The sequence below is a fragment of the Poeciliopsis prolifica genome, unplaced genomic scaffold (genome assembly GCF_027474105.1).
Source record: "Poeciliopsis prolifica strain line A6 unplaced genomic scaffold, Auburn_PproV2 SCAFFOLD020, whole genome shotgun sequence".
Lineage (NCBI taxonomy): Eukaryota > Metazoa > Chordata > Actinopteri > Cyprinodontiformes > Poeciliidae > Poeciliopsis > Poeciliopsis prolifica.
This window is the reverse complement of record NW_026562395.1, coordinates 1,601,189-1,622,037: the sequence shown is the minus strand read 5'-3', so window position 1 is coordinate 1,622,037 and position 20,849 is coordinate 1,601,189. Positions and strand designations below refer to the sequence as shown.

General features: G+C 40.3%; 2 protein-coding genes across 2 annotated transcripts; both read right to left on the bottom strand.

The window, feature by feature from the left end:
• Positions 1-982: 982 nt before the first annotated feature.
• Positions 983-5,646, bottom strand: si:dkey-177p2.18 (phospholipase B1, membrane-associated). The gene is made up of 16 exons (XM_055044147.1): positions 5,336-5,646; positions 5,030-5,094; positions 4,539-4,629; positions 4,386-4,444; positions 4,161-4,228; positions 4,014-4,057; positions 3,806-3,926; positions 3,636-3,687; positions 3,469-3,549; positions 3,296-3,361; positions 3,120-3,211; positions 2,816-2,897; positions 2,397-2,498; positions 2,066-2,161; positions 1,592-1,663; positions 983-1,170 (listed from the first exon to the last, which is right to left on the bottom strand). The coding sequence occupies exons 1-16, from the start codon at positions 5,388-5,390 to the stop codon at positions 1,045-1,047; spliced, it is 1,272 nt and encodes a 423-aa protein (XP_054900122.1). The 5' UTR covers positions 5,391-5,646; the 3' UTR covers positions 983-1,044.
• Positions 5,647-6,234: 588 nt separating this feature from the next.
• Positions 6,235-15,429, bottom strand: sel1l (SEL1L adaptor subunit of ERAD E3 ubiquitin ligase). Its single transcript, XM_055044145.1, has 21 exons — positions 14,887-15,429; positions 14,705-14,742; positions 13,781-13,973; positions 13,111-13,278; positions 12,626-12,731; positions 11,618-11,780; positions 11,460-11,513; positions 11,310-11,369; positions 11,137-11,218; positions 10,881-11,035; positions 10,249-10,305; positions 10,091-10,159; positions 9,792-9,869; positions 9,606-9,668; positions 9,395-9,482; positions 9,163-9,311; positions 8,872-9,037; positions 8,689-8,763; positions 7,749-7,921; positions 7,479-7,607; positions 6,235-7,354 (listed from the first exon to the last, which is right to left on the bottom strand). Exons 1-21 carry the CDS (start codon positions 14,996-14,998, stop codon positions 7,058-7,060), a joined length of 2,475 nt encoding a protein of 824 aa, XP_054900120.1. The 5' UTR covers positions 14,999-15,429; the 3' UTR covers positions 6,235-7,057.
• Between the last annotated feature and the right edge of the window lie 5,420 nt (positions 15,430-20,849).

Here is a 20,849-nt window from a genome sequence, read left to right as displayed (position 1 = left end):
AAAAGGCTGCATATCCACTCAGTCACAGTATAATGTGTCACACTTGTGTACACTGCAGCAAGTTTCAATGAACCTCATTATCTGCTGTGCCATCTGTCCATTTATTCATTCAAGAGGTAAATGCACTCATTCTGAGAATCAACAATAGCCTCCAACTGTGTTTGTGATCACAATAAACAAGCTAATTCAACACAGTGTTGACTTTCCGTCTATCCAGACATCAACGCAGTCTGGAAATCAACCACAGTTTACAAATGACGACGACTCGAAAGGTTTCATCTTACTTTTGAGATTTACAAGCTTTTTACAGTGGCTTGCTTTGTGTTGTAGGAGCTCTCATTGCATGGCAAATTCTGGAGAGCACACAGAAAGTGGGCCAGTCACAGCCTGAAGATCTGAGGGGCAAACATGCAACTGAATCACATGCTGCTTGAAAAGGCAAGAGTTGTCTGAAGAGATAACTCTGGTGGAATACAAGAATCTCCATATTTAGATGGTTCTTGCTCAGATTACAGCAGTGGCGGAGCCAGAGGGGTTACATTTGGTTGGGTTTCCAATGCTTGATTGTTAAAAATGCATCAACAATTTAAAGGTTTTATATATTTTTTATTAACATTTGTGTGAAATAAATGTAGACAATGAACATTTTCTCCTAAAAATAAATTCAGAACAGAAAATATTGCTCTTGTGTGTTTGCAGGCTCCAGTAAAGCTCTCAACAACTCCATCTCTACCTGCTGAAGATTGGATAATCCTGTTGTAAAAATATTCACAGCCTTCTAGAGCTAAAACTGTTCATTTTCATCGGTGATACATTTAAAGTCACATTCTGGCTCAGTCTTGGCTGGTCAATGACTACATCAATGTAGAGATTGTAAATTAGAACAATCTCTTAAACACCACGGAAGATTCACGTTGTAAAATCATCCTGGAATGGTCACAAAATTATTTAAAACAGTTCAAATGACTCGCCAAAAACCCTGAATGATTTCAGCCTTTAATCTTGTAGTAGCGGTTCGACCAGAACAGGAAACCTGAGATGTGTTTAAGCCACACACAGCAGGAGGACCAGGAGGATCAGGACGACGGCTGCCGGCGATGTGGACTTGGAACGAAGAAGAGACGGACTCGACTTGGCTGCAACCGGCTGGGTGAAGATGTACGGGTGATCCTGCAGACACACGAATAATGAAAAGCACATATAACTAGGTATAATTACAATAATTATTTTTTTTTGAATGCACAGTTTTGCTGTTTTTACACTAATTTTCAAATGATTTCCTGATTTGGTGCCAGTAGCAGCTCAGATAGACTGATAAAAATATCCCACAATCATTTCTGTTTCCTGTGTGCCAAACAGAAAGTATTGCATCTCCTTTAAAGCACAAGTGAAATCAACATCATGGAGCCCAGCACAGCAACACAAAATTCAATCAAACATGTATGAAAATAACATATTGCATGCAAATTTATTATGCACAACTTGTTTTTATTATTATTACTCAGTAGGAAGTAGTTGCATGTGGTGAAACGTTTATTGGTGCAGGGTTTCCTTCTGAGCTAGTCCAGTTCAGCACCGCACTGGGACTCACCTGTGGTGGACAGATGAGCTTGAGGGGTTCAGAAAGTTTGCTCACAATCGTTTTCCTGTTCCCAGGCTGAAACTGTGTGCAGGATACAGAAACATATGGCAATACGTTGCAGCGCAGTGTTTACTTTTCAATTAAAGAAAGATATTTTTATAATCTGTGAACAGCAGTTTGGAGTTTGAAATAACCTATCACTGCGCGAGATGTGCAATTTTTTTCCCAGAGGGCGTAGATGCTAAACATAGCGCAACATAAATAATCAAGAAAGACTCCCTAAGTAATCAACATTTTAAAGCAGCAGCTAAACGGCTACTCTTCTAACTTCCCGGAGCAGCTAGCTGTGCTTCAGTGCCAGAGGTAGGACAAATATTAATCTCCAAACATATTTGTTTCTATAGCATTTCTAATCTGCTGAAGATGTATCTAAATGTATGGTTCAAACGAACAAACATTCAGTCGGGGTACGTGTTAGTTCACCATGTTGTTCCAGAGGCCTTTAGCCAGCTCCTCGTGTCCCTTTATGGTGATGTGGAAGCAGTCGGGAGCGAAGAAGGTCATATCAATCGTCCCGTTCTGCTCAGAGGGATAAAACATCCACTCTTTACATTCAGCAACAAACTGACAAAATCAGAATCACAAGCTTCAACTAGCAAGAGCTCCAGCTGTTTGAACAGGCATCCTGATGATTCAATCCCCTCGGTGCAAAGCTTTGTGTTAATTCACCTCCTGAAAGCAGATGCTCACATCACAACAATATGACTGTTTTTTTTGTTTGTTTGTTTTGTTTTTTGGGGTTTTTTTTCTTTACCGGGAGGCGCGGGGCATCAGCGTCTCTGGTGAAGGGCTGCAGGACTACAGCAAAGTCCTTCTTGAAGAAGCGATTGCTGTAAAACAGCTTCTCGAGACTCTTCTGCAAGATAAAGAACACAAACAAAAAGAAACGCAGAATGTCAATCATTCAAAAGGTATTTCGTCTGATTTCCAAAACAAGCATCCACTCAACGGTTCTAGGAAAGACCTGCGACTGCAGAATCCTTTTTTTTTTGAAAGCACAAAAGCACCCACTAGTTTTTGTGCTTTTACTTAGAATAGATAAATGCAGGACTCATGAATACTTACTCTATTTTTGTCATTTATTTCTAATGCTGGTCTAAAATCTGTGTTTCCAATTCAGGGCTAACAAAATTGTAATAAATATCAACGCAAAACAAAAGTACTGTTTTTCACCTGAAACTTCAGATTGACCTCAATCAGCTCCTTAAGTTCAGGAGAGTTGGGCCCTGGCTTGATCAGGCATCCGCAGAAGGCCCTGAAACAGATTTTTTTTAAAAACCGGGCAAATAAATCAAAACAACACCATAAACATCTACTCAGGAAAAACAAATATGTGTAGAACACTTCAAAACCTAAATCTTTAGATTTGATAGATTCAACAAAAGCAAGGTTTTGCATGTCCTGTGTCCAAAGATCATTTAAAAAAAAACTTGTGCATCAACGAAAATGCTCCATGCAATGAAACGTGCAGGCTCACTCCTGTAGATTACACCCCTCGGTAGGCTTCTTCACTTCCCTCAGAAAACTTATTCGCAAAATCTGCACCACATTGACGATCATACGAGGAACCTGAAACACATCGCAGAGTCTCACTAGACCCTCACTCTGAAGAAATGGTCGGAAAATTCAAAATGCATTTGGTTTTGGCTTCACCTCCTTCTTAAGCATCTCTAGAGAGAGGGTCAGGTAGCGAATGAAGTTATCCACTGAAAACTGAGACTGGGCAGAAAAAGGAGAAATAATTCAGCAAAAATGCTTTGACTTTAAACTAAATTCAGCAAACAAGCAAACAAATAAATAAAAATTATAAAAAAAAAATCACTCACCTTATCTTTACAGTAATCACAAATGTCATTCATGCCTATGAGAATGGTCAGAAGCTTCCAGTCTTCAGCAAAGTTAAGACCCTAAAGTGGAGCAAAGCACAGTCTAAAACATAAAAGGCCGTCCTGAAGCTTTCTCTCTTTTTGGATGTTTTTTGTACCCATACTACCTTATGTTGTCTCAGAGTGTCAATTAATTTTCTTGTCTGATTTGGGAGTTGGCTAGGGAAAAAAAAAATAAAATTAAAAAAATCAGATTTCAATAAAACTACAGATCTCAGTTCTTTTAAATTACAGAAACTAAGGCAGATCAGCGTCTGTTCGAGAGACAAGCTCTTACAAGGTGTTATGTCCGGTCACGGCCAGATTAAAGCCGGTTTCATTAAAAGGAGACTCAATCCCATAGGTAGTCTTTCCAAGAGAAGCACCGATCAGAGTGGGGTTGAATAATTTGATGATGTCTAAAATGCAAAGTTTGGAATAAGTTAAGAAAAGCCGTGGCATCAAACTGATCTGACAAGAGATGATGTTAAGAAACGGCCTCTTACTCGCCAGAGTTATGACATCTTGAAAAGTGCCGTAGCCTCCAATACTTCAGAGGGTACATGTGTATTATTAGTACAACAGGAATATGAGGAGTTAATGTGCAGGATCACTAAAGCAAACATATTCTGATTGCGAGGGGTAAACCTCACCTCCACGACACATGGCGAAACTCTTCTGGGAGTGCCTTCACAGAGGAGGCATTGGCACCTACAGCTGTCTGAAAATCAAAATGGAAGTGTATCCCAGTTACTTTTAGGGATTAATTCATATCTTGATGTTTAGCAAATGTTTCAGTGTTCACACAAGGCAGGGTTTTTTTTTTCTTTTCAGATTTTAGATACGTGCTTGTTAAGCGTCAAAACAAAAGCACCTACAGTCATTGAGTCTCCCAAGGCGGCGATGACTTTTATATCCGCTGCCTTCACAAATTCAACTACAGCGAATGTTAAAAAAGAGAGACACAGAAAAAGGGCGTCAGTTGAACGGAGGGGCGGAAGAGGGGGTCCCACTCGGGGAAGTGGACATACCTGAAGAGGGGACAGTAGGAGACGGGGTCATGTCAGGACACTGGAACGGAGGATGTTTGAAGTGCAGGGGTCGAGTTTTCTCTAGAAACATCTGTAAAAGTTCAATAGAACATAACGGCAAACGTTCTCCACTCATTTGGATAACAAAGCCTCTGTCCTCCAGGGAACTTTTAGCTTGAATGCCAGTTTAACTGCAGCATCATCATCATCATCATCATCATCAGAAATGCAGGAAGTGGTTTAAACTTTCTTTGTTGTGAATTTGCCATATTTTATCATAGCACACTTATAGGTGCATCTCAGTAAATTAGATTAAATGAAGCTTCTCAGCCTGACGTGCTGCTGTGGTGTTTTGATTTTATAGTATAAGCAGCAAGATAAAGTTCTGTGTGCTTCAGAAAGCACACAAAGACCAGGTGATCTTTGATTTGTAATCAGCAGTTGTGTTTCTGTTCCCAACAGCCGGTTTTGAAACGAACGGTAAACGGTACCTTATTGAGGTCCTCATCACTGTACTGTCGTATCCCCTCCTGATACTCCCCCCACCAGTCGTCACCTTTGAAGCAAATTTAAATCCTGTTGTCTCTAAAATGTGCACAATTTCTCTCAATGCAGATTTACAACATTTCTAAACATTCCCAAAGAAATCAGTAGTGAAATCCTTGGCCTGTTTCACACATGTAACTGTCACGCTTCTATCTTAACGGGAAAAAAAAACAAACAAAAATGATCTTGAAAAGTTTGCCACAATCACAAAACATTACAACAAGAACAACCCAGCTTGTTCTAGCGCTTACCTTTGACAGAGCAGGACAGGAGCGCACATACCACGCCGATCAAAAGCGCCTCCATAGCAGTCGATATGCACCAGACAATAGGTGACCTCTACACAACGCGATGCTCTGTTTTCACAGCTCTATCACTTTGTGTCAGCGCCACCAATACAAGCTGAGCGACCAATGAGAAAGTCTGGGCTAGAATGACGTATTTATCGATGGGGCTGTAAATTAGTTTTTTGGAGAAGGAAAGTTTTTCATGTTTTTTTTTGGTCTCTGGAAAAAAGAGACTTTTCAAAAAAAGCTCTCCGGCACCAATCAGTTACCTAGCAACACATACAGCTGTTCAAATCTGTTCAAGGAAGCAAAAGTTTACCTTTAAAAAGACTCTTGGCCCATCTCTACACGTTTAATGTTGGTAGCCGGTTCTTAACTTCTCCCTTTTCCAATTGCTTAGTAGCAATTTGAGACGAAAACCCGGCAGAGATTACGTCACAAGCAAACAGTTGAATAGCCATAATCATTTATTTATTATGTCTAAACCTGTTCTTGGAAAAAAAAAATGCATTTTTTTTCCAAACCTGACTTGCCCCTGCTGGTGAGTTCTGTAAGCCTTCCTGTCCTCAAACGTGTCACGGAGTCGCACAGCAAGCTTTGTTTCTTAAGAGCATAACATGGGTGCAGAGACAAGGAGGGATGTGTTGAAATCTTGTTTGAATGTGTAATCTAATTTTTGGTTCATGCTCAACAGAGCTGATTTGAAGTGTGGGCTTAAAACCCGTTTAAAGAAAAACAAAAATACAGAAAATGGGGGGGGAAAAAAATAAAAATAAATAAAACCCAGAATGGAATTGATAGTTGACTGAGTAGACGGGCATGATATCAAAAAATCCACAATAAATAACAAAAAGACGCTAAACTGTAGTTTGGCATGTTTTCGACTTGCCATTTAATATGAATTTAAAAACCTATTATTGCATCATTTTTTTTTAAAAGAACAAATATTCTCCCACAAAATGTTTCTAATAGGATCTTATTTTGATGTAAGGTTGTTTTTTTGTTGTTGACCAAATTAAATGCTCCTCGTTGTTGGAAGCCAAAGAGTCACTCTTTCTAAAGAAAATTGTTCAACTTCCTTTTTGTTTTTCTAAAAATAATAATAATAAAAAAAGCAGATGTATTTTGCATATTATGGCATAGAAATTAAAACTTTATGGATTCCGGCAAAAATACTGAAGAAAATTTAGCTTGAATTAACTTAAAACTGTTTAAAAAAAATGCCTCAACCCAAAAATTAAGGAGATTTCTGTCTTTATCAACAAAAACATTAAATAAACTTAATTCACGTTACCTTACCCTTTTAATTTTCAAGGTCTGCTTTCATTTAGGATTGAAGCGGATCGACCCCTGGCGAAAAAAAAAACATTTGGAACTGTGAGAAGAAACTAAAGCAGAAATTGGAATCCTTCTAATCAGCTGACTTTAAAATGTTTTTAATCAGGAAACTGCAAGGTGAGGCCATGGTTGCCTCTGGCAGAATCCTGACACACAGGAAAAACAAAACGAAACAAAACAGTTCTAGGTCCTGTGTTTGTTTCATCACTTCTCGATTGGAGAACTGAACAGTTTCAGCAGCCAATGAGAGTTTTCTAATAACATGGAGGAGCGCAGGCAGTGGGAGACATGCTCAAAACAGCAGGTTTTTAATCAGTTCTGCTCTCTTGTCTTTTCTCTGGCCTCTCCTCACTGCTGCTGCTGCTGCTGCTCCTCCTCCAGAGCCTCTCCTGGGGCGGGCGTCTCCTCCTGATCCTGAGGCTCTGCCTGAGCTTGTGGCTCCTCCTCCTCCTCCTCCTGCTGAGCGGGTCTGGGAGGGGGCGCTGGAGTGGGAGCCGGGGGGCGGGGTGCCACGATGATTTGATGCTGCCGCTGTCTGTAGGCGATGACCGTGCCCAGCAGCAGGGCGATGACCGTCATGAGGTAGAGGTCCCACTCCGGGCCCAGAAGCTGGTCCAGGTCCACCTGAGTAATCAACTCCTTCAGCTTCCAGAGGTCAAACCAAAACAGGAGTGGCAGGACAGACATAAATAAAATCATTTATCTCACAGATTAAGACGTATATTGAAAAAATGTAAAAAGGCTGAAGATTCAGGGCTGAAACACTTACATTAAGGTCCTGCAGGTACTGCAGAGTGTAAATCAGGCCCAGCTTGCACAGGGCCAGGAAAACTGGGACTTGGGCATCAGGACTGGCTTCTGCTGCCATGTCGTAGAAGCGCTTTGCTAAATGGATATCCTGCAAAAAAAACAAGACAAAAAAAAAAAAAACCATTAAACATCCAGTTTTCTAGTTTAGAAATCATACCTTTGGTACCACTGATTTATGAATCTGTAAATAGAAGTTGCTTTGATAAGTTCATACGTAGCGCAGACTCACCTGTTTGATACCCAGACCTTTCTCATGCATGTAACCCAGGTTGAACATGGCCTGGGCGCCGTTCTGCTGCTCTGATGCGAGCCTGTAGTGAATGACCGCCGTCTCATAATCCACATCTGTTCCATAGCCATAGAAGTGATAGTCGCCCAGTTTAATCCGAGCCACAGTGTAACCTTGAGAGGAAAAGCACATGAGATTTTTTTTTCCTAGAGTCGAGAGGAAAAACTTCTCATAATATCTGACATTCGCTCTGATTAACACAAATAAAACCCAGAATAGAATTGATAGTTGACTGAGTAGACAGAAAACCTGAACATGTAAAGCTGTAAAGAGTTGACACGATCCACACTATAATTTAATCAATGAAATTAGAGTTTTACACAGTAAATTATCATTTTTATCATTAATTTTTAGGTTTGAGTCACACTTCAAGACATCAGATTAAACTGTCATTGGAGAGTCCAATCTCATTCTGAGTGTACAATTGTATCCAATCCATTTTACGATGTTTAACTACCATTGATGTTCAGAGAACCAGTGTTTGCAGTTTCTTTTTTTGTTGTTGTTTCTTTTATTTTGTGTCTCATTTCTATTTGGAGCAGTAAGGTCACAACCTTATTTTAAGGTCGCTGCAACATAAAACAGCGACTGTGTCATGTCACAGTCGTGTAGCAATTATAAAACGTTTGTTCAGACTGGTACAGGATGGTATCTTCACGGCGCAAAACTTAAGTAAAAATATTTTTGGGGGGGAAAACTGAGGATTTCATTTCTTAAACATTGTGAATACAAGCAGATGTTTTAAGGAAAGTAGATGATTTATTACTCTTAAACCTCAGTTTCTTCCAGCACATAATGGAGAATAGCTTGTGTCACAGCATGAGAGTAAAAAAAAAACTTAAGTCATGAATTTATGATGCATGAATGTATAAGAGCCTACCTTGTGCAGCAGCTCTTGTCCAGTGGAGCAAAGCACGAGGATAGGTCTCATTGTCGCTGAAGATTTTTGCTCCATCTGTTTGGTAAAAATCCACATGGCAGCAAAACATCAACTTTGACTCACCATCATCATCAGTTCTAAGGAATAGTCGGGTTATACACAAATGCATGTCGGATGTCTTACTCTGGTCCAGAATGAAGGCCACATTGCTCTGAGCCACTTCATATCCCTGCTCTGCCAGCAGCAGGTACTGCACCAGCGCGGCGTCCGTCTCTCCCTCTTTGAAGCTGCCGTAGGCCGTCATCAGACGCTCCGACCAGCGGCCGCGCTCACACACGTTCTTAAAAAGCTGACAGCAGGAAGCACACACACACTGCGTTACAACAGGAACATTTTAACGTCTGCCTACGCGTTTCAAATCCATCGGAAGACAATTACATGTTTTAATACGTGTAATTAAGACCAGCTGCTTACCTCCACTGCAGTGTGGCAGGAGCGCATCACGCCGGTACCGGTAGCGTGCATCTGGGCCAGGTTGTAGAAGGCCAGGATGTGTCCGGCCTGCGAGGCCAGGTTAAAGAATTTCAGCGCTTGTTTGTAATCCCGCTTCACACCGATGCCATCTGCAATGAAGACAGACGGACATATATTATTAAAAGAAGACAAAATAAATACAGAAAAACCAGTGAAATTATTTCCATCTTACTGTAATACATGGTTCCCAGCTGGAGTTGTCCGTCCACCCAACCCTGCTCTGCTGCCTTCTGGAAGTATTTTAGAGCCAACTCGTAGTTCTGAGGACCAAAAGAAGAAATGATTGAAGTAGCTGCTGAAATTGTTAGTTAGTTCTAAAAGTTTAATTTAAAAAAATAAAAAAACACATCAAAAGTCAAGAAGAAATCATTTCAGAAATTTACCACAGGGACTCCCCTTCCATATAAATAAGCCATCCCCAGTCCGCTCTGGCCCACTGGATTACCCTGAACAATAAAGACGTCTTCTCAGGACAAATACTCAGAACTCCGTCCCCATCAGATGCAGCCACTCAAAGCAAGTCAATTAAATATATATGCACTTAAAAATGTGAGGGGTTTTTACATTACCATATCAGAGGCCTTTTTGAAGTACTGCAGAGCTGTCTCATTGTCCTGAGGGAGAAACTCGCTGCCTTCTGAATACATCTGAGGGGGAAAGATTCAAACAAATAAAATAATAATAAAAAAGTGATTTATGCATAAATTCCTGTGTTAAAACAGTACAAGACTACTGGCTAAGACAGCTCTAGAGTTATTGTCAATCTGCACAACAATTTGAGAGTGTTCAAGACATTAAAATTAAAAACAGTATAGAGATAGAGAGGAGATAAAACCATCAGTAAGTAATTTGACAGGATCTTCCCAACCTTTCCGAGGAAAGCCATAGCATGTGTGTTCCCAGCATTCGCAGCCTGTGTGAAGTAGTCATACGCCCTCTGTTGGTGAGGACAGGGTAAAGACATGCTAAACAGAGAAAAAGAGCTGCAGTACGGAATCATATGCGGTCCCGGTGGTTTAATGTTACCTGGTGATTCTGTTCCACTCCACGTCCACCATGCAGATGAAGCTGACCCAAACCAACCTGAAAATGTACAGAAATTAATCGCATTTCAACTCACTAAGCACTGAAGTAACACTAAGATCAACTGTCTGACCAAAACAGACTCCATGTTGGACGCAAAGGTTTAGATATTAATTTGGCATTTGTTTTTCTTTTTCAATGCTTTGTTAAAGTATCCATTCCCCCTGAATATTTTCGCATATTTGCTCGTCAAAACCACAAACTTCAATGCAATTCATGTGTTAAGCTTATTCGAAGTAGCGGCTAATTATAAAGTGAATGAAAAGAATACATGGCTTTAATTTGTGCAAATAAAAACCTAAACAAAAAAGCATAGCATACATTTGTGTAGAGAAACACAATGCACCTCATCTCACTTTTTATGGATTTTATGGTGTTTTTGAGCTACTCCTAGTAACACCAACAGAGCCTGAGTCTTTCTGTTGATATATCACATAAACCCCCCCCCCCTGAAGTTTGCAGTTTTAACATGAAAAAACATTAAAAAGTCCAAAAGGTATGAAATGCCTGATTTGCTCCAACACTAATGCTAATGATTGTGGCTACAAAGAGCCTCAAACTAAAGCGAAACACACCTGAGCTTGAACGTCTCCTTTCTCTGCCAAAAACTGGTAATACTGGATTAGGTCTTCCTCCAGCATCCCACTGGTGGAGCCTGGGTTCTCCACTTCATCCAGCAGCCTGATCCTCTGCACTGCCGAGCCTCCCGTCAGTGACACGTCACTCGCCACTAGGGGAGCACAAGGCCAGAATACAGACGAAGCAGATTGAAAAGACGTTACCTCAGAAGTGAAATTAACGCGCAAAAAGAGCAAACAAAAAGATGCTCACCGTGATTTGCCACCACTCTGTAATGCGTTAGAGCTGACTCACAGCTTTGGGAAACACCCACACCGGCCCAGTATCTGTAACCCTAATCACAATGTAGGAAGATATTTAATCTATTATGAATATACAAATAATATGTCCATTAGTCCAGCAATTGAATGAGCAAGTCAACTCACCATAATCATATGCGCTATTAGGTTTCCACCCAATGCACCAAAAGTGTAATAAACTAAAGCCTGAAAGATAAAACATCAGCATGAATCAATGTAATTAACATGCAATGACCGGATTTACTGCAAGACAGAATTGTAATGTAGAAAAGACACCTTGGCTTGACTTGAGTTAACTCCGAGTCCTGCTGCATACAGAAAGCCAAGAGCCTGAGGAGAAATGATAGAAAGAAAGTTCACACAAACACTTGAAGATGGCAGCTCAAAACGCCTCCAAACTTTGGCCAGCATTTGAACTTTGTGAGATGTTTTACCATCTGAGCTTTAGGTGAGCCCTCCACAGCCAGCTTCTCAAACATCTCTCTGGCTTTGGTGATGTTTTGGTTCATGTAGTCTCCAAACAGCATGGCGTATGCAACCTTCTCCGTGGCCTTCTGGTGGCCTCTCTCCGCTACTTTCAACAGCTTCTCATACAATCTGTGAGAGAGAGAGAAAAAAAGAGAGAGAGAAAGACAGAGAGAGAGAAAGAAAGCAAGAGAGAGAAAAACAGAGGTGATGCAAGTGGAGCAGAACAAAAACAGCTCATAAAATGTAACGGCTCATAAAATGTGCATGTCTAGCAGTGTTATGGCATCCAAAACAAATAAGGATGTGTAACGTCACATGATCAGTGCCTGGTAGTAAAAGAGAAACAGAAAGAGGCTTTCAAACCAAACCAAACTTTCAAATGAAGGCAGTTGAGCAGTTCCAGATATATAAACAATAGTTTCTATGAAGGCCACTACAGTTCTAGACTATTTACAAGACAATAAAAATGTTTTGACCCATAAAGAAAAAAAATGGTTTAAGCTTGTTGAAACTGTTCTTTTTTCATTAAGGAAAGATCACACATTTGAATCAATTACATATATAAAAATAAATTGGGTTTTCTCATTTATTGGATCAAAATTAAAACATGCCTCGTCGATAATATATTGGTCAAATGTCTCTTAGCTAGACTTTCACTCCGTGTTTGTTGTAGCAATCAACACTTAATAAAGTTTATTTAATAATCTGTTGGTTTCTTGACATGAACCTGGATGGATGGATGGCTGGATGGCTACATAAAGCTTCATGAAGCTTTAAAAATAAAAATGTATCAACAAGGTTTAAATGTCAAGTCTGTGGCAGAAAACTTATTTGCAATACTTGTACGATTAATACATGTTGCAAGAAATTAAATTGCTAAGACAAAATCCAATCTAACTCAAACTGTAAGTTAATATTGAGCCTGGAGACCAAAAGGCATCCTATGGGAGAAATACTGAAGGTAATAAACTCACTCTTTCTTCTGAGCCTTCCTGGTGGATCCATTAAGCATCCGCAGGACTGTCTGATATTGCTCCTCCGCTTCTTCAGCCTGCAGTCTCTGCTCCGCCTGCTCCTCAGCTGAAGATAAAAAGAAGCATAAAGAAATGGTAAAAAAGGAAATTCAGATTTCATAACACCCACTGACAGGAGAGGGGTGGGGCTGAAGTAAAACTGCAGTTCGTTCAACCTGATTTCCGTCTTCTCTGCCAGGTTGTGAACCTGATGGCCTCTCCATTTTACAAACACAAAACTACTTTACTGTTCAAATGCAGTCCTTTGGCATTTTGTGCCTCTTTTTTATGTAAAAATACACTGCTTTTTTAATCCAAAAATCTATATTTCTGTCAATAAAATGATACCTGAAAATGAATGAAAACAGAAAAAAATCCTGATTCCTACAACTTGAAACTGCAAATTCGGAGCCGGAAAGACAGTTCAACAACAGCTGTACACTTACTCTCGCAGAATCCCCATTTCTTGTCTCCGTCATAGTCGTAGGTTGTGGCGCACCATAACCGTCCATCCCCCCGCCCGTCAGTGGTGCAGTCAGAGTACTCCTTCCCGTGGAAGTAGAACGGGAAGATGCAGGGCTCTCCATGGGCTGTGCCCCCATTCACAACAGGAACTGAAATAACATAATAAAAATGCTAAAAACTAGTTCAAAATCACAGTGATACATTTTTTTTTCCATTTCTTTATGATAAGTGATAAAACAACAACTGCAGAGGTGAAAGCAACCCCTGAGTGAAATGACGTAACAGACTGTAGCAGAAGCCACAGGTGCAAGAGGCTGTTAAACTCTCATGGGGTTAAACCGTTTACCCAAAGAGCCCCTGTCCTCAAACAACATGCTGCCTTTCTTAGCATCGGCAACAGAGAAAGCAGGCTAACATGCAGAGACTTACACAAGCATACAAAACAAAAAAAAAACAAAAAAAAGAAAAAAAAAAGGGGAAGTTATTTTTGAAGATATGGTCACTGAAAAGTTAGTAAATGCTAATCACTGTTTCTACAAACGTTAAGTATAGCTATGAACAAATACTCTAATCTATCAATAAGTATTATAGAAATATGCAATTCATTTTCTTCTTACTGTATTTTAAAAAAATGAAGTAAATGTGATTCACCCTCTTTAGGTTTCTCCTCAGGTGGAGGAGGCGGCGGCTGTTTAGGTAGTTCTTCCTTTTCCTCCGTCTCTCGAAGTGACCGTTTTTCCTCCTCTGTTTGGGAGCCGCGGGCATGAGGCGTCGCCGCGGCGGCTGCCAGAATCCTTGACACAATATGGACGTCTTCCTCATCAGAGTCTGGATCATGATATGACTGCGCAAAACAAAATGAAAGTTTAACAGAGATCACCAAAACAAAGAACTTCCAGTGGCGCGTTCAGGAGCTGTTCAGTACACTTCATAAAAAAAAAAGATAGAGGAACTCATCATTTCAAATGTGTAATAACCTCAACATCTTCACCCAACTGGACCCTTGTCCAACTGATTAAATGTGTTCACACAACCAGACAGTAAACGCATGTTACTTGAAATACAATAAAACCAAGCTTTTTTTTTTCACAGCTGAGATATTGAATCAATGACTGCCATTCAATATATTGTGCAACTCTACTTTTGATCTAAATGAAGGAATGCTTCTACTATTTATCCGATTTTATTAAATCCAGAAAATGCATCAAAGTATATAATGTTGCTTGACATATTTATTTCCTACAGTGCCATGAGCTTGAATATCAAAATCTGACCGAGTACCTGAACTCAAATGCAAAAGTTGATTTTATTTGTTAACGTTTGATTGTAATGTCCAAACTATTTTCTATTTTCATGGATAGAAATTTTCGCATGGGAATTCTTTGAATACAATTTATTGAACTTTAAGAAAAAAATAATGGTGGGGAGTTCTCAGGAGTGATGCATTACAGGGAAAAGATCGACATATTCTGCACAGGTCACAAGATTAACAGCGAATAATCATGACTTATTCTATTATTACGTATTCATGCTCTGACATATCTTTCAATCAATATCCAATGTCTCATGGCGCACCTTTAACTCAGATTCGTCGTCTCTGTGTTGATCTTCATCTGAAACACATTAGTAGGGCAGCAGTAAAGACAGGTTCTCAAAATTGACTGATCAACTTCCTAAACCAAGAGAAAAACAGCTGCTTTCAAAGGTTAGGAAACGTGCGCTAGATGTCACATGCCACAAACACAGACATCTCTTACCTGCTGCCAGTCGATCAGCGAAGACGAGAAGGAGAATAGCCACAACATAAAGCCTTTTAGCCGTCTTCAAACCTCCCGTATAACCCATTGTTGACATTAACGGGCTAACCATCTGCTAGCTGCAGCCGTTGCTGTTTCTGTTACCAAACATTCGGACACAGAGAAAACTAGCACAAAAACAAACTTTCACACACAAACCTGGTCGGACGGAGCCAGGGTCACTACGTATAAACGTGGTTAATTTTAGCTTCCCCAGCTGTCAAAAAGCTAAGAAATTCCAATGCAACAAAACTAGCGAGCTGAGGAGTTCCACTGAAACGACGCAGAGCTAACAGGCTAGTTTTACACAACCGCATACAGACACAAAAATGGCCAAATATCCACCTATTACCAAGCTTCCTGAAAAAACAGCAAGTACAGACGTAGATTTTATAGCAATAGAGTGAAAGAAGACGCCTTGAGGTCTGACATTTAGATTTAAACCAGCACTACCTCACTTAGCTAACCATGTAAAGCCCTTACTATGGATCAACGTTTCCTACTCTGGAATCTCCACCAATCAGAACCCGCCTCAACTGACGGCAGCCAATCAGATATGGCCAAAAATGTCTCAGCGAATCAGGTGAATACACAATTATCTTTACAGGTGACGGGCTGGTCCACGACACCAAAACATGAAAGAGAGACGACATGAATATGAAAGTTGGGGAAGGTTATTTTGAGCCATGCTTCAGTTTCTTTAGCAAATCAACGACAACAGTGCTAACATTTAAGCTTAAATGCTTTGTAATATGAAGTAATTGTATATCAGATAGTTGTTCATACACTGTTTTCATATTTAACATAAGATACAAAGAATCCAAATAAGTAAGTTTCAGTAGAGAAACTTACTTTCCTCCTTAATTAAAGTGTTTTTATATGGCATCTTGAGGTAAGCAATGTTAGAAACATTACAATGATAAAATTATTTTGATGGATGATGAGAATATTGAATATTCTTTCTCTGTGTGCTTTAGCTTATGAATAGAATATACAGAGTATATCTGCTTTTGACATCAAGAGTATCTGTCCAAATGAAGTAAAGAACATGGCATCAGAAACAGCTAATTAGGCCCGAGCAGCTAAGCGCTGCGAAGGCCTATTGTTTTCCTATTGTTTATTATTATTATTATTATTCTTCCACCCAAATGAATTGGCTTTTTGGGGGCTTTATCATATTCAAAAACTCACCAAACTTGGCGGAGGCCTTAAGCCTGTTTAAAATTTACGTATTTTAAAGTCGTCGCAAAAATTGCAACAGAAATGTCTCTACGGCGCCACCAAGAAATTGGAAAAACACCCTTTTTTACCCTCTGCTATTCACTTACTTTATCGTAGAGACATGAAATTTGGTACACTTGTAGAGCCCCAAGACGCTCAAAATTTATAATTAATGTCATAGTGCAAGTATCACAGGAAGTCAACCATTTTTGATTGAAGTTCCCATTTTGACCCCATTTTTGCCGATTTTTGCCTTTTACAGCCTTTGTATTTGATCTATCTCCTCCTATGGATTTTGATTGATCGACGTCAAACTTGGTCAGTCTGTTCATAAGGCATGTCCCATCTAAAGTTATCTAAACGGTGAGTTTTTGAGTATGCTGAAGGGGGGTTAGCAGGGGTCAAAGTTCACCTACTCGCCATAAATAAATAAACTGCTATATCTCCTACACAGAAACTCACAGAAGCATCAAAGTTTCTGTGATTGATCATCATCGGGTCTTGTACAATACCCTATGGTCGAATGATGACATCACTTAGGCCACGCCCCCTGAGAACAGGAAGTGTAATGTTTTACTGTGAACTGTCGCTGTCTGACCCCTTTGACCTCATCAACATGAAACTGTGCCCAGACACAGAAAACATGTTGGTGTATTGAGGATTCCAACCCCGACCAGCTACGATAGAGCAGGTGGGCATGGTGGCGTGGCGAAGTGACCTGTAACGCCATCGCCATACGTTTGGCTCTCAATTCCACATTTTCGGGCCCAGCTGCTGCAAACTCATAAGGATGGACCCTCATCCACTCCCCAACAGGAATCCATCACAATATTTGGTGGGCGTAGCCTAATTTCTCTATAGCGCCCCCTAGAAAACTTTAAATGATCAGTCCCAAGCCATGCTTTAACCTACAAATACGAAACTTTGTACACATGTGTACCTTGTCAGGACGTACAAAAAAGTCTCTTGGAGCCATGGTCTAAACCCCACAGGAAGTCGGCCATTTTGGATTCAAGTTCGGTTTTTGACCCCATTTTTGCCGTTTACAGCCTTCATATTTGATCTATCTCCTCCTAGGGATTTTGATTGATCGGCTTCAAACTCGGTCAGTCTGTTCATAAGGCATGTCTCATCTAAAGTTATCTAAACGGTGAGTTTTTGAGTATGCTGAAGGGGGGTTAGCAGGGGTCAAAGTTCACCTACTCGCCGTAAAAAAATAACTGTTATATCTCCTACACAGAAACTCACACAGGTACCAAAATTACTGTTGTTGATCATCATCGGGTCTACTACAATACCCTATGGTCAAATGATGACATCACTTAGGCCACGCCCCCTGAGAACAGGAAGTGTCATGTTTTACTGTCAATGGTCGCTATCTGACCCCTTTGACCTCATCAACATGAAACTGTGCCCAGTCACAGAAGACATGTTGGTGTATTGAGGATTCCAACCCCGACCAGCTTCGATGGAGCAGGTGGGCGTGGCGGCGTGGCGAAGTGACCTGTAACGCCATTGCCATACGTTTGGCTGTCAATTTTATTTTTAAAGTTTTATTTTTTTTAATAATTTTGTTTTGTGGGTTAGAGTACAAACATTCATTAATTTTGGCTAGAAATAATACAAACATCGTCATTCAGCAAAACCTTTATTGTGTTACTCAGCTCCGCTGAGTAACACATTCTGGTCAGTGTTGATGGAGTACGACTGGCCCCTGGTGGCGCAATACTGGTACTGCTGGCGCAATACCATTATTGCGCCAGCAGGAGTCACTGGTACTCCATCAATGAGAAAACAAATCAAGTTCGGTTTTTTTCGGACGGCCGTGAAAACGTTTCCAGCGCGTCTGCCGTGAGATTTCCAAAAGGACAGCGATTACATTTAACCTGAAATGTTATATGTAAGCCCTAAGATAATTTTTGTTGGCTTAAAACACGGAGTAAATGTAGCGTTTTGTTAATGACTGTTATTTCCTACCGCAAGTAAATGCATCATTTCCCTCGTCTCTGCCTTAATGGCCAGTCAAGGGCAAAAACAAATTTAAGCAATTTGATTGGTTGAGAAGGACTGCACGTTCTGTAGCTGTGCTAATACTTACTGTAAGTACTGGCAGTCGGCAGGAGACCGTACATGGTTGAGGTTCGGCGCATTATGCTGTGGACTGTACATTTTTTTTGCTAAACTGTTGGAGCAGCTAAGTTTTCCTGAACATTATGCCTGGTTTATGGAGCCACAGAACCGGACCACGCTAACGTTTGCTTCGGTTTTGGAGCTGCAGACCCGAATGACGCTCATGAGCCGGAACGGTCTGTTGGAGAGGAGTTTTATTGCCGTTCGTCTTAAAAGTGGTAACTGGAGATGCGGTGAGTGAAGCTCAGTTCACACTACACGATTTTAGAAAAGTCGGCCAATTCTGAAAACGTGAGAGAACACACACTAGCCTATTTAAAATCGTAGGTGTAACGGGTTCGTTCTAAGAGTGTGAGGTTTCACTCGAACACATTCTAATACCAGCTACGAAATACCTTCAAATTAAAATTCTGCACTACCACAGCTGAATTTGGAGTAAACAAACAAACATGGACAACGACGTTGAAGTGGTAACTTTAGTTTGCGGACTTATTTTAACCCAAAAAAGACGTAACCAAAAATCAAAGCCTTGGATTAAGAACTGGAGATATCGTAAGCAAGGATTATATTTGTTGCATCGCAACATGGAGGTGAGTTTTTTTTTTCATAAAAAATACTGTTTTCAATGTTTTTAGAAAATCGAATGGGAGTTATCCTTTCTGAAAGCTTAACGTAGCCTATTCCAGCTCCTTTCATTGAAACTTATTATATTGTTTAAAATTGTATTATGACTGCAGAATAAAATCAAATGCGCCATTTCAACCAAAGATTGGAATGTGCTTCTCAACCAGATGTACTCTGTGCAATAATTTTATAATTATCTTTCATTAAAAGATAAAAAAAAGTCGGAGGAACACCACAGAGATTGGATGAATGAGCAAAGATGATTAAAGACAGTCAATATCCCCGATTTTAGATCAAAGCGGTCCCGATGTTCCACCGACTGGACCCGATCGGTCGTAACACACCACACACTACAGGATGATCGGTTACGATTGTTGAGAGCGACAATCTTACAACGTTCTGAGTTCTTAAGACTGATACATTGGGGTTGTAATATTTACTTTGACCACTTGCTGTGATTAATACCTAATTATTGAGAGAGATTAAACCTGTGCTTTTGTTCTAATGTACTGAAAGTTAACTGTGCTCTCTGAATGTGCATTGCCCTTGGTTTGTTACTGACCAGAAGGGTTTATTAAAATGATACATCTTAACCTTTACCATTTTCCTGACTCATTTTAGGAAAATGTTAAAGTTGCACTGCATTTAGATCTCAGTTGCAGTTAACATCAAAGCATGGGTGTGGCTTAGTGTAAAACTTTCACTATTTGCCATGAAACATAAACATTAAAAAACTTCCAAATGCAAGATCACAGCTGCATCACACTTCCTGTGTTTCTCTATAGAACAGTCCTGAACACATTTCCATGATCACTTGATGAAATCACCCTAGCCCCGCCCACTTTTCAAAGGCAATCACCAGTTTTTTCTCCTGTGAGTTTTACTGTTATTCTATCATATATGGGTTTCATCATGTGAATACTGACTTAAAACGACAAGATGATGAACTCTGTGAATGCTGGCTGCTGACCAAACCGCATTGGGGTGTAGAAATGGCGAACTGCAGTTCTTCACCATGTGCATATGATAGGCTCTAAATGATACGTTGATCATCCGACTGGCGCCAAATTGGATATGTATGACCTTTGTTGACCTCTAAACACCCCAACAACATTGAAATGTATTTTGACTCCACTGCGCCAACTACATTAATACGCCAGCTATATCTCCTCGCTATATCAACGAATCTGCACCACATTTTTTGTGCGTCGTCAGGAAGTGCCGCCGAACGCATCGATGCGTACCGCCTGGTGGACGGGCGCGGAAACCGCGCAACGACTTCTGTGTTAGAACGTGGGGAGCGTTGATGGAAACGGAGCAACAGTTTCCGCGGTGCGGGCGGAGGTGCTGAAAACTGCTGAGAGTATCTGTGGTGGCTGGCGTCGGGCGGCGGTTGCTAGTACCCTGCGGTGGCAATAGGCCGGAGCGGCGCTTGGCTGCGAGGGCCGCTCGAGGCTGCTTGCAGCTTTAATTTCATTTTATTTTTTTTAAAGGAAACATCTTTAAACTGGTTCTTGCAAAGAACCGACATTAATTATATGCAATTACGTAAGGATTTTAAGGTTTATTATGGATTTCTGATTCTGTTGTGTTATTTTGTGTTCTTTATCCTTGTATTTATGTGATTTCTCATCAACCTGCCAATAGACCTAGAGATGGAAATTAGCCACCTGGCTATAATCGCATGTTTACAAGTCGGTGATACACAGTGTACCAATTTTAAAAATAAACTTGAATTTCCAGCTGCCTTTAGGAGAGTATCCAATTCATGCCACGTTTTATTTACCTGAAACGACCAAAATAGATTTTTTTAAATTCCCGATCCCAAATTAATAAATAACCACACGTGGGTGAAGATCTGAAACAGAGTTCCTAACGTTGCCTTGACCAGAGTTTAGTAGTTATTGAACTTTGAAAATGTGATTGCAAATAAATAATCTCAGCAGAAG